Source organism: Microtus ochrogaster, unplaced genomic scaffold (assembly GCF_000317375.1).
Source record: "Microtus ochrogaster isolate Prairie Vole_2 unplaced genomic scaffold, MicOch1.0 UNK109, whole genome shotgun sequence".
In the NCBI taxonomy this organism is placed as follows: Eukaryota; Metazoa; Chordata; class Mammalia; order Rodentia; family Cricetidae; genus Microtus; species Microtus ochrogaster.
In genome coordinates, this window is record NW_004949207.1 from 413,356 (window position 1) to 425,607 (window position 12,252).

Sequence of the window (12,252 nt, forward strand, 5' to 3'; positions counted from 1 at the left end):
AACACCCACTGGACCTGACCTGGGAACAGATGACCCCTGGGCCCTGCCTATTAACAAGGACTTGGTGACCACGGCCCTGTGTGTAGCACTGGGCTTGCGTATCCCCCTGCCCTTGGACTGCTTCTAGTGCAGCCCCTGGTCAGGGTGAAGAGTGTTGTGTCAAACACAATAAAGAAAAGCCCAAAGGCCTGTAGGCTGGCCCTCAGGTGTGTGCCTGTCTGTGAGTGTGCGAGCTTCTTGGGGATCTGGGTCCTCTCGGTGGGTCCCAGGGTAGACCATGATGTTGGTGATGTTTCCGTGCTGGGTAGAGGGGCAGTAAGGGCACAAGTGCCCCGTGGCTCTGCCGCCAGGGGGAGCCCTTGAGAAGCTGGCGGGAGCGCACCACGTGGCTGTAGAAACTGGCGCGCAGGCGTCGTGGTGACACCTCTGAGATAGCTAAGACTTGGGCGCCTATGTAGTCAGGACCACACGCGGGCACAGTGGTGGGTATTGCCCGGCGCTCCACCAGGCACAGGATGTTGCCCTGGCTTGGGCCATGGGGCTCAGGCCGGAAGGAGGCCACAGAGGAGTCAGGCCTCTCCACGGGCAGTGACCACGGCGGGGAATGGAGCTCTGGAGAGGAAACCACGGAAGAGCCAGGAGCGCCCGTGCAGGACAGGTGAGGGCCTGGTGCGGGCTGCTAGGAGGCAGCGCGGGCCCTTTCCAAAACAGAAAATCCCCGAGGTCGGTGCTGGAATTGGGTTGCTGGCTCTGTGACTAACTCAGGTCAGCACTGAGAAGTGGAAAGAGCATGTCCTTCCCTTCACACAGCCCACAGCCCCAGGCCCTCAGCCCATCTGAGACCGGAAGAAAGCTGCCGCTGGCCTCCAATCATCTGGTTACGGAGCCGACCGTGACCACGGAAGCCCCAGGTAGGGACCAGGCCTTGCTAGTTTTACTCACAAGGCCCCAGAGATTCAGAACTTGTTCTAATCTTGTCTCTATCCTTTGTAGTACCTCTTTCGTCCCAGGTGACCTCCCAGGTCACCCCCTCAAGGATGACCCCACTGCCACTTTTGGATCCCGGCCACGAGGCTAACGTGAGACCTCAGCTGGTGGTGAGTTGGAGATCTGTGGCTCTGTCTCCAGGTAAAAGAGATGCCATAAAAGATGAGCTCAGTCACTTCCTGTTCTCCGCAGGGGGCCAGCTGTGGGTCAGGCGTATCCTTGTCCGGCAGGACACTGTGTCATCCTTCCTGGCCTATGTATGATGTCTGGGGCAGGATCCCTACCTCAGGGCATCCAGAAGAAGAGCAAGTGTCCAAGGATACAGGTACTTTCCTTGGCCCCTCAGCTCAGCTGGGATATTTCTGGGGCAGCAGCTACAGTAAGGGCTAGGATGGAAGGCCGAGGCCACCAAGCTAGCAGGCTCTCCTCCTCAGGGCTCCCGGTGACAAACTATGAAGATGTCTTTCTCTTGGACCCTCTGCTCACCTGTGGGCAGCGTATTCCCTTGTACCTGTCCAAGCCCCCCCAGCAGGTAAGAGGGAGCCTCCCTCCAGGCTTCCCTTTCCTCTCCATGCAAGGCATGGGAGGACAAACTTCCCTTCCTGTTTTCTCAGGCAATGGGCTCTCGAAAGCTTCTGCTCCCACCTGCCATCATGTCCCCCTCTGTGCATCCCTCCTCATCCCAGGCCTGCTCTTCCACCTGGCTGAGCGAGGCAGAGATGATTGCCCTCGCTGGTCTGCTGCAGATGAGCCAGGGCGAGCTGAGCTCTAACTCCTTGGCAAGCCCTCTGACCTCCAGCAACTTCCCAGACCCTGTCTCTGCCTCTGAAGACTCAGGCCCCAACGGTGGCCAGAGCTGTTCTGGAAACACTGACCCATGTCCCACACAGACCCCAGATACCCCCCATCCATAGTGCCCTCCCTCCATGAGTGCTGGCTTCTCCCCCAGGCTGTTTTGTTGATAATAAACCAGAGTTAGTTTGTGAACCAGACTCTACAACAGGTGCCACAGTGGGGCGTGGGGTGTGGAGGCAGGCTGGGCTCCTCCATGCCACCACACTTACTTGCCTGTCCTTCATGTCACCCACTACCTGGGGCAGGGAAATCCATCGAGCCAAGACAGTCAGGGTGCAGAGCACCTTTAATGGGTGATTGGGTCCACAGGATGTGACGGGCTGTGCTGTAGGAAGCAAGGACTTGGTTGGCTTGGTCAGGCCCAGGAACGGTCAGAGGAGCTTGACTGACACCGCAGGAGGCTGGCTCAGGAGCCAGGTCACTGGGGAGCACAAACATGATCCCCGATGCTCCCATCACTTTTGAGCTGGGGCCCTAGGAGTAGCTCTCTGACTTGAAAAAGTTGGGTGAGGATAACTTTGGGCTGGGGGGGACACAGTGATACCTAGCTATCAACATCTAGGGGACAGGGCTGTCCAAATTTGGGTAGGGAATCCTCATTTCTGGTTTGGCCACAGCTAGCCTGAGACAGATAAGATCCAGGTTTCATCTGGGAAGGCCCAAAACTTCTTAAGGCTTTAGGGTTGGGGTGAGAGAGGTTCTAGAACTTTCTCTCTTAAAAGAGTCTAAATTCGCCGGGCAGAAGTGGCTCACGCCTTTAATCCCAGTACTTGGGAAACAGAAATGGCCAGATCTCTGTGAGTTCAAGCTAGCCTAATCAACAGAACAAGTTCCAGGACAGGCTCCAAAGCTACAAAGAAACCTTGTCTCAAAAAAAAAAAAAATAGTCTAATTTCTTGGGAAATTATTTCTAATTTCTATTTCTGAGGGTTTGTAGGTAGTGTGTGGCTGGAAGTGGTGGCAGGCAAGGGGGCAACATAGCACCTGACAGGGAACATGGTGGCCTTGGCCCCTTGCAGGAGCTGAGCTGTACACTAGCAACTTTTTCTCTTCTTTTTGCATCTTCCCTGACCATCTCCCAGAAGGTTCTAGAACTTGATGCTGGCATAGCCATGTGGACTCTCCCCAGGGGCTGCTCCAGGCACTTCCAGGGGAGGAACTAGGTCCAAGTCCACGTAGTTGAGGCAGTTGTCCAGGGACCCGGGCTTAGCACCGCTCATGCCTACACAGTCTGGGATGTACATGTAGTCCCCAGATACCTCTGAGAGCTGGGAAGAGCAGGTCGGAGCCTCTGTGGGTCTCCATCTGTCCCTAACGCTGCAGAGGGTACCTCGATGGCCCAGTTCAGGCTCCTTGGCCTTGAACTCGTAGTAAAAAGGCCCTGGTGAGAGTCTATTCATGGGCATGTACTCTGTGCTCTCACAATCCTGGAGCGATTTGCCAGGAGCTATCTTGGCAGGGATGGGGGGAAGGCCTGGGGGTGCCATCAACATGTAGTCACCAACCTCTCCTCCTGCCATGTGCACGTAGTCATCCCTGACTCCCATGGTGATGTAGTCCCCGCCCAGATCTAGCTCCTTGTAGGAGGGTGCGGGCCCCATCCTTCCCAAGGTTTTGAGGTAGTCCTGCTTTGCTCTCTCACCCGGGCTTCTTGGTTGCGCTGCGGAAGCAGGGGTTTCGTATGGTACCCGGGGAGGGGCTGCAGAAGCACTCTTCGGAGGATTTGCGGACGGTGGCTCATCCTTGCCACTGGCTGCACTGCTCCCTAACCTCTTCATGGCAGCCAGGACGGTCTCATGGATGTTTTGGGCTACCACTGCATCAGGTGCCTGCATCCACAGCTCCCCGGGACCCGTGGGCGCTGAGCGCCCGAGTTCCAGGAAAAAGAACGAGTCTGCATGGCCGCAGCGGCGCACACTGAGCAAGGATAGGCGCAGGGCCGGTGGTGGTGATGCCCGGCTGTCTTTGGAGCCTTTGCTTCCTGGCTTCCGCAGGAGACTTAGAGCCCCAGAACCCAGGCACAGGCGATAGGTGCCGCTGCTCAGGCCTGGTGCTCGCCCCAGTCCCTTGGACCGCAGTGTCACAGGCCAGACGTCCTGGAACGGGGCAAAGATCCAAGACTCAGGGGCCTCTTGGGGACTGAGACCTGGAGAGAATAGATAGGCAAGTCAGTGAGAGGCAGGGGTTGGGATCACCGTGTCCCAAGAAACCAAGACGTGTGAAAGAAAGCTCAAGATTTGAACTTTTGGTGATCTGGGGGAGACGAGTTTTAGATAAGCTAAGTCGGCAAACCCCTGCCCTCCGTGTCCCAGGGCTCACCCATAGCAGTGGCAGCAGCTGCAGCGGCAGAGGCGCGCACCTCCAGCAGGGCGCTGTACCATGCTTGCTGCTCCGCTTCGCTGGCAGCCGCTACACCCAGGCTGCTGTCGCTGGTATAGACGACGATCAGGTGGCGCTGGCGGGCATCCGCACGCTTGCTGATAGTGCAGGCGCCTTCCAGACTCACGCTGCGCCGGGGTCGAGGTGGGCGGCAGCCGCTGGCGAGGAACTTCTTCTCGCTCTCGTAGCACTCCAGGCGCGGAGGGTCGGCGCGCAGAACGAAAAAGCGGCGGCGCTGGGACTTTTGCTTCCGCAGGTGGCCACAGAGCCTCACGTCGGGTGGGCAGGGCCAGGGAAATGGTGGGCCAAGGGACACGTCCGTGGACTCGGCCCCGGGGGAGACTGTAGGGCCCGTTCCTGCCGGATTCATCTCCAACCAAAGGCAATCAAGTACCCTCGGAAGGACTGATTTGGATAGGTCTGGTGCCCTGAGCCACCACCAGCTTGGGACGAGTAGCATAGACCTGGGAGATGGCAACAGTTCTAGCTACCCTGCATCTCCCCACGCCCTCTCCCGACTTGAAGTGAGCAAGGAGCCTGTACTCAAGCGTCCCAGTGGCCAGTGACACCAGGACTCCTAGATCTAAGGAAGGCTGACCTGGGTCAGCCTCAGTTAGGTCAGCCTCCCTGTGAGAATCTCCACCCCTTCAAGTTAACCCTCCCACGCCCGAGTGCAGGAACTTGAGTTAGGGACTCATAGGCTAGAGTAGGAGTCCTGCACCGCTGGGACCAAACTTTCATAGGGGCGGGGAGTCAGGGGGTGTCTCCACCAATCAGCTGACTGGATATGGGGGTGGAGGAGTACCGCCAGGGGCAGCCTGGGGCAATCCCGAAAGCCAGAAAGCCAGGGTGCCGCAGCAGCTGTGATTAGCAGTGATGGTAATTAGAAGAACGGCTTAGCCGGCCATCCTGACAGCAGCCACCCGGCTCAGCCTCCACCCTTAGGTCCTCAGTGTCCCTCTCCATCCCACCAAGAGATGATGATTTTTGTGCCTTTGCTCCTGAGTTATTCAGGGAACTTGGCTGCTGAACACTGTGCAGAAGTTCTGACGGCGGTTCCTCAATGAGTTTGGGGCGACGGATGTCCCAGGATAGGGAACCTAGTAGACTGTTCCCCGGTCACGAGCTGTACCCTCCAGATTCCCATGCATCCAGGTAGCCACTGAGAGACACGGCGAAAGAAGAGGTCGTTTCTCAGGGACACCTCCAAAGTGCCCTCACCGCCCTGGAGTCAAACAGCTGACCTGAACCTGATGGTGGCTGTGTTCACAGAAGCCGGGATTCTGTGGTAGATGCCTCATGATTTGCATCCTGAGACGTTTGGGAGGGGTCAGAGGTCAGACTGAGTGCACGTGCTTGTGGAGGCCAGAGGACGACCTCAAGAACTATCCCCTTGTTTCTGAGACAGGCTCTCTGATTTGGAACTCGACTAGTACGTAAGGCTAGCAAGCCAGGAGGCCCCAGGGATCTGTCGGACTCCATTTACCCTGCACCGGGATCACAAGGGCATACTACTACACCCAGCTTTTAAAATATTTATGTGTATAACCAGGTTGCCTAACTTTTGGAAGTTGGTTCTTGCCTTCCATCCCATTGACGCAGGGTCCCTTTGTGCCCCTGTGCTGCTGCATACTCCAGGCATGCTGGCCTGGGAGCTTCAAGGCTGGTTAGTGGTAGCCCTGGCTGTCCTGGAACTCTGTAGACTAGGCTAGTCTCATACTCAGAGATGCACCTGCCTTTGCCTCCTGAGTGCTGGGATTAAAGGTGTGGACCACCACTGGTGGCTAGTGGTCGTCTTCTATCTTGCTAACGGAGTACTGGGATTACAAGGCATGCCGTGATCCCCGCTCTTTATGTGGACTCTGAGGATCAAGCAGGCCATCAGGTTTGCACGGCAAGCATTTACCATCTGAGCTATGTCCCCAGCCCCTTGGATATTTTGTTTTTCTGGGGTTGGGAGCGGCATGGCGCATTTTGTCAACACTTAGTCATGCCTAAGCAGACATGGTGACCCCCTAATGCTGTGGCAATCAAAATCTCCGTGAGGGAAGCTGCAGATCTGGAGAAAAGGCTAAGCTGCAGGACCCTGTTGGGGTACTTCGGGGAGGGGCTCCCTCAGGTAAGGCACCCATGTAACAAGTAAACAGAAGCAGGGGAACACGGGTCTTTTTCTCAGGCTAGTCCAAGGGTGGCTCAAACAGAGGCCCATGCCCATTTGTAACCTGGGATAGCGGGGAGCTCACTTGCCCTGATCATGAAGCTGGGCCTCGTTAGGCACCTTTCCAAACACCGTATTGACAGCAATTAGCCAATACCATCATCATACGTATGGGTATCTAGTACCTGAGGCCTGCCCCAGGGGCTTCCCGGCCTGCCAGAGCCCCACCCAGGCAGGGCTGAAAGAAATGCCTAAAGTTCAGTTGGCAGGCCCTGGAAGATGGCCCCCTGTGTGGGTAAAGCATTTGTGTAGGTTTGAGACTTGAGCTGGGTCTTCAGGGTGCCCTGAAAGCTGGACATGGTGACGCACAACTGTAACCCCAGAGCCCCCGAGTGGGACGCGCAGTGGGGACTACAGCTCTCTAGCCAGTTAGCAAGCAGGACTCCATGGCAAAGGAAGGAGTCTCACTCCCTCAGGACTGAAGCTATCCAGGAAGGGTCTCTCCCTATCTTCTTCCTGATCCCTGAGCCTCGTCATCTCGCAAACATCTGTCCTTGTGAAATCACAGCTGCTGTCACAGGCGGCTCTAAACACTCTGTCACTCAGCCCTGGAGTGCTGGGTAAAAGATAAAGCAGGAAACAGCAGCCATCCAAGCACCCGGGGTGCAGACTAGCAAGAATAAGGGGACAGAAGCGGTGCCAGGTGACTTGGTCTGTTGGGTACCAGGGAAAGCCTGGCTTATCTCAGTTGTCATAGCAACAACTCTGCTCTTGGTACTACTTAAGCACAATATTTTATAGTCTGAAACCCCAGCAACCCAGGAAGTGGCAAATTTAGGCCTTTGCTGGGTTGGAGGCACATGACGTCTACGGAAGACTTTTGTTAGCAGGGGTAGGAATCCATTTAGTAGGGGCTGTGGATGGTCCCTGTGAAGGCTTATTCTCTGGGTGTGTGTGTGGAGAGGAGTGGGGGTGGAGGGGTGGGGATGGGGGTATGGGACCAAGCTGTACAGTGAGCTCCCTCAATCATCCTCCCTTCTAGCTCTCACGCGGAGAAAACTCCTGAGGTTCAGCTTCTGCTTTGTTACCCACAGAGGCTGCCCATGGCTGACAGACAGACCTGAGCCAGAGGGCTGTCACTTGCATGGTATGGATAGAGATTGGCCAGGGCCCGTACAGAGAGGAGGACATGGCCAGAGCGTATGAGCCAAATGCATTGTTCCAGTCTGTGTGTGATGTGTGCACACACACCTGGATTCACAGCAGTCAGGTGAGGCTGTACGAAGAAGCCAACACACCCCATCAGGGTGTGCCTCCGCTGTTTCTGCCATTGGTCTGGGGAGGTTAGATGGAAGAGGGTGCTGGGCCCTTCCTTGCCAAGGACTGTGGTCCAGCCCCAGCCCATACCCAGGGAATGTTTGAGGCTAACCCCAGGCAGATTCTCAGCCCAGCCGTCCAGCCCTGCCCAGAACGCTGGCCAGGGTCCATGTCGGACAGGGCAGGATGGAGGGATGGCGGCTAGGAGGTCCTGGGATAAGGCACAGTGTGACTTTACACAGAGGGCAAACGGGGCCTCGCTTCAGGGCCTTTTAAAACTCAAGTGATCTGGAGCCAGAGCCGGGGAAGCAGGGTAAAATAAGCTTGGGACTCCTGGCTTAAGGCAGAATGAGGGGAAAGGGAAGCACCCGGAGACATGGCTCTTTCGGGAGCGTGCTTGCCCAGCATGCGAGAAGCCTGGGCCTGATCCCAGGCACCTCGTAAACCTGTGTGATAAGTGCATCAGAAATCCAGTCATATTGGTTACCCAGTGAGTTTGAGACCAGCCCAGGCTATGTAGCGAGTTCCAGGCAAGCCAGGGCTACACAGTGAGATCCTGGCTCAAAACCACCACCACCACCACCACCACCACCACCACCACCACCACCACCACCACCACCACCACCACCACCACCACCACCACCACCACCACCACCACCACCACCACCACCACCACCACCACCACCAGCAAAGAAGCAGGAGGGACAGCCTGGTATGGGTGGTGGTGGGGTACACACCAGGAACCTTAGCTCCCAAACACTAAGGATAGCCTAAGCTACACATGCTTGGCGCTAGTGGGGTAGGGTGATACTAAGGATACCCCCCCCCCCCGCCCCGAAAAAAAAATCGGAAGGGAAACAGTAAATACGGAAAAATCTGGTACAAAGGCTAGGAGGCAGCTGGATGACCTCCCTCCTTCCCCCTCCCAAGAGGGGGAAGGAGGGAAGAGGCTAGGCTAGTAAGAAACTGTGAGGGACTGAATCTTGTTGCAAAGAGGGAAGGCCAAGCCTGGCTTAGCAAATAGCAGGAGCTAGAAATCTTTCCAGAAAAATCTATAAAGCAAAGAAACTGATAACCTAATTCCACATCCCTTTGCTAGTCCCTGCGGAAGGCCCAGAGAAATCCTAAGAATGAACAGTTTAAAGGGCCAGGAACTCTTGGCTGAGGTCTGCAGGGAAGGGCGGGCGCAGGCCTCCCGGGGTAAACAGCAAGGCCAAGGCCTGGCTCTCTTCTCCGCTAGAGGCAGTATTTATCCCCTGCGAACACCTGGCTACTGACACCACAGCCCCAGGTAAGGAACTGCTGGAGGTGCCAAGGACACTCTGGGGTGGGGGTAGGGTCCTGTTTACTCACAAATCCACCTCCCTGTGGCGCCCGCCTCCCTGCCTGCCCGGTGGCCACGGGGCTCCAACCCCAGATGGGGACCCTCACTCATCCCTGACTCTCGCTAACAGAGGGTACACAGTTCAGCCTCTGGTAGAGGTCACATGTTTATCGGCCCAGGTGCTGCAGATCGGAAGAGCCAAGTCAAGGATCAGTCATGTTGACTGACCTGTGTCCACTCCAGCTGGCACAAAGCAAGACACCGAGAGTCACTTTTTTTTCTTCTTTCAAATGCAGACTTTTCCAACATTGCCTCCAAACAAGCTTTGGTGCAGATCTTTGGGAGCAGCGGGAGGAATGTGGAGGAAGAAAAGAACAAACGCCCCAGCCAATCGCAGACCTTCCACTGGAAAGGCCTAGGCCCTGGGTACTCTTCATGTGTGTTTGTGTGTGGTGTGCAGAATGAGGACACTTGGTTGTCCTTCCTCTACCCCTTGGGCTCCAGGTTTTATTATCCAGGCACAGATGGGTTACCCTATTCCTCAAGTTTGCAGGAGAATCCTACTCTACCACTATGTCTACCACTGAGCCACACCCCAGCCCCTCACAGGGGAATTCTAGGCTTGACTCTATCACCCAACAATATCCTGAGCCCTCTTTTTTACTTCTTACCTTTTTGAGACAGAGTCTTGCTAAATTGCCCAGATCAGCCTTCAACTCACTCTCTAGCCCAGGCTAGCTTTGAACTCGTGATCCTCCTATCTTAGTCCCTCAAGTTCTAGGAGTGCAGGCCCGCGGCAAGCCCAGCTCCATACCCGAGTTAAAGGGTTGTCTGGGAGAGGAAGAATGGCTGGGTGTCTATCTGTTTACATATGTGTGTGCATATATATATATGTATATAATAGGCTATATTAGAAAATTCTCTATTTATAAATATAAAACACTGGTATCCAAACACGACAGGGCTAACTAAAGTGCTTGACAGGAGCCGGGCACGCGTGCTCTGTGGGTAAAGCTCCCCGTCCTGAGTGCCAGCATAGGGGCCGCCTGGGAGGGAGGATGAGGGTGGAAAAAGAGGGTGTGGCTGAGCCAGGAAAACAAAAGGACTGGACACCAGAAGCTTCCCAGTCCCAGGACTGTCTGGAGGCTGTCAACACCAAGTCTCATCTTTACCCTACATTCCCGGCGCTGCTTCTATCTGGGAGAAGTGAGGCAGCTTTGGAAGCTGGGCCTGGAGCAGCTACTCCGGGAGGGGGAGGGGGGGGACTGCCGGAGGGGGGGGGCTGCGCCTGACTTCTCTCACTCCAGCCCAGGAGGAACAAGATAGAGGCCCGTCTTCAGACTCAATAATTTGACAGAAATACCCACTGTGGGGCCTCCTGGCAAGGGGATCTTTGCTTCTTCTGGGCTCCTTCCTGGGTAGGTGACAGGGAGCAGGGAGGAAGCCTCTGGGCAGCAGGCCAGGAGGCCACAGTCTGATTCATCCACAAGCCCCGCTTCAGCGCCTCCCATTCCCGGGTCCCTAACCCTGCAAAGCAGGCCCAACCCCAGCCTCAGACCCACAGAGATACCCCACAGGCAGATGGTCACCAGGGCTCTCAGGGGATGTCAGAGTCTCCTCCACAAAGGATCGGGAGCCCCTTCTTCCCCCAAGGACACAGTGCTACAAGAATGGATTTGTGGTTGGAGGTTTGGAGGCAAATGCTGAGGATCCAGTCTGGAAAGAAAGCAGAAGGTTAATAGGTTAGGAGGGGAGATTGTTGGAGGCCACAGAACAACTGTGCTTGAGGCTCACAGAGCAAGGGAGATGGGAGGGGGACACAGAGGGGACCCGAGAGCTGGGTGTGGTGATGCGATGCACACCTGAAAACCCAGCACTCAGAAGGCGGAGGCAGGAGGATCATGAGTTCTAGGCTAGCCTGAGCTACAAAGTGTGACTCGGTCTCAAACAAGGGAGGAGGGGTGTTGGCTCTAGGAGTAAAAGTGTTTGCTGTCAAGCATGGCGGCCTGAGCAGGAGTTTCCAGCACCCAAGAAGAAAGCTGGTGTGCCTGCAGCCTCAGTGCTCTGGGGACGGCGACAGGAGGCTTGCTAGCCGCCGGTCGGGCTGTCTGGGTCCAGAAAAGGAGGTGGTGGGCGATGGAGGACCCCTCAAGCCCTCCTCTGGCCTCTGTGAGTGCAAAGGCGAACACACATGCTTCACGGATGGCATCCTAGCTACGCCCCACGTTACAGCCTTCTGCAGAGCCCTGTCTCCGATGCCGCAGTGTGGTGCTCACCATGAAGGGATTGGTGGAGATCCCAGTTGCCTGGTTCAGAGGCCTCTGCCCCAGTTTGGAGGTTCCCAAGTCGCCAAAGGAAGAGCCTGGGAGGCAAGGATAATAATTTGGCTGAGTGTGTCTGTCACCTTCCTGGAGGGGAGCCACTTGCTACACATCTCTAGTGAACACCCGGGGCGGGGGGGGGGGACCCTTCCCGAATTCTCGGGAGAAAAGTATGGAGCCATCAGGGGACACAGGCAGGTCTGTGGTTCATCTGGTCCCCCTACTGGTCAGAAGAGTCTCTGTGTGTACAGTTCAGGCGACACCCCACCTGCCCCGCAAGAAGTTTGCCTTCCTAAGATTCAAGCAACTATGAACTGAAAAAATATCTTTAAAAATATTTATTTTGGCCAGGCGGTGGTGGTTCATGTCTTTAATACTGACACTCAGGAAGCAGAGGCAGGCGATCTTTTAGTTCAAGGGCAGCCTGGTCTACAGAGTGAATTCCAGGATAGTCAGGGCTGTGTAGAGACCCTGTCTCAAAAAAACAAAACAGAACAAAACAAAAAACCAAAAAACCCACAAAAATAAAAAATACTATTTTTAAAATTTTTTAAATTTGTATTTATATGTGTGCGCATGCATGTGAGGGTGTTCGTGCATGTACGGGTGTACATGTGAGTGCACCTGGTTAAAAGCACACATTGCTCTCTCAGAGGCCCCAAACTGGGTTCCCAGCACCCACACTGGATAGTTCACAGATTGTAACTTTAGCTCTCGGGCATCTGGTGCCTTTTTGTGGCCTTTGGGAATACCCATACATACTCACGCAGACACACACATACATATAAATAAAAGTTCAATTTAAAAAATATGCCTCTGGGGGGCTGGAGAGATGGCTCAGAGGTTAAGAGCATTGCCTGCTCTTCCAAAGGTCCTGAGTTCAATTCCCAGCAACCACATGGTGGCTCACA

General features: G+C 55.4%; 3 protein-coding genes across 4 annotated transcripts in view; 1 reads left to right on the forward strand and 2 right to left on the reverse strand.

Moving 5' to 3' along the window:
• Nucleotides 1-68: 68 nt before the first annotated feature.
• Nucleotides 69-1,974, forward strand: Sap25 (Sin3A associated protein 25). Its single transcript, XM_013355282.2, has 6 exons — nucleotides 69-658; nucleotides 811-911; nucleotides 994-1,097; nucleotides 1,180-1,312; nucleotides 1,422-1,519; nucleotides 1,602-1,974. The coding sequence occupies exons 1-6, from the start codon at nucleotides 516-518 to the stop codon at nucleotides 1,899-1,901; spliced, it is 879 nt and encodes a 292-aa protein (XP_013210736.1). The 5' UTR covers nucleotides 69-515; the 3' UTR covers nucleotides 1,902-1,974.
• A 72-nt stretch (nucleotides 1,975-2,046) lies between these two features.
• Nucleotides 2,047-5,034, reverse strand: LOC101986354 (insulin receptor substrate 1-like). Its single transcript, XM_005371449.2, has 2 exons — nucleotides 4,162-5,034; nucleotides 2,047-3,988 (listed from the first exon to the last, which is right to left on the reverse strand). The coding sequence occupies exons 1-2, from the start codon at nucleotides 4,679-4,681 to the stop codon at nucleotides 2,931-2,933; spliced, it is 1,578 nt and encodes a 525-aa protein (XP_005371506.1). The 5' UTR covers nucleotides 4,682-5,034; the 3' UTR covers nucleotides 2,047-2,930.
• A 5,239-nt stretch (nucleotides 5,035-10,273) lies between these two features.
• Nucleotides 10,274-12,252, reverse strand: part of Agfg2 (ArfGAP with FG repeats 2) — a 39,403-nt gene continuing 37,424 nt past the window's right edge. For both annotated transcript variants that reach the window (XM_013355281.2, XM_026778171.1), the window contains 2 exons: nucleotides 11,297-11,382; nucleotides 10,274-10,736 (listed from right to left, as the gene is read on the reverse strand). In XM_013355281.2, coding sequence (XP_013210735.1) covers nucleotides 10,683-10,736; nucleotides 11,297-11,382 — 140 coding nt within the window. In that variant the 3' untranslated portion in view covers nucleotides 10,274-10,682. The remainder of the gene's footprint in view (nucleotides 10,737-11,296; nucleotides 11,383-12,252) is intronic.

Coding starts and splice junctions, on each gene's coding strand:
- LOC101986354 (XM_005371449.2), bottom strand. CDS start 4,681: ATGCTACTCGTCCCAAGCTGGTGGTGGCTCAGGGCACCAGACCTATCC. Junction 3,989..4,161: donor AGCTGCTGCCACTGCTATGG/GTGAGCCCTGGG, acceptor TATTCTCTCCAG/GTCTCAGTCCCCAAGAGGCC.
- Sap25 (XM_013355282.2), top strand. CDS start 516: ATGTTGCCCTGGCTTGGGCCATGGGGCTCAGGCCGGAAGGAGGCCACA. Junction 1,313..1,421: donor GCAAGTGTCCAAGGATACAG/GTACTTTCCTTG, acceptor TCTCCTCCTCAG/GGCTCCCGGTGACAAACTAT. Junction 1,520..1,601: donor TGTCCAAGCCCCCCCAGCAG/GTAAGAGGGAGC, acceptor CTGTTTTCTCAG/GCAATGGGCTCTCGAAAGCT.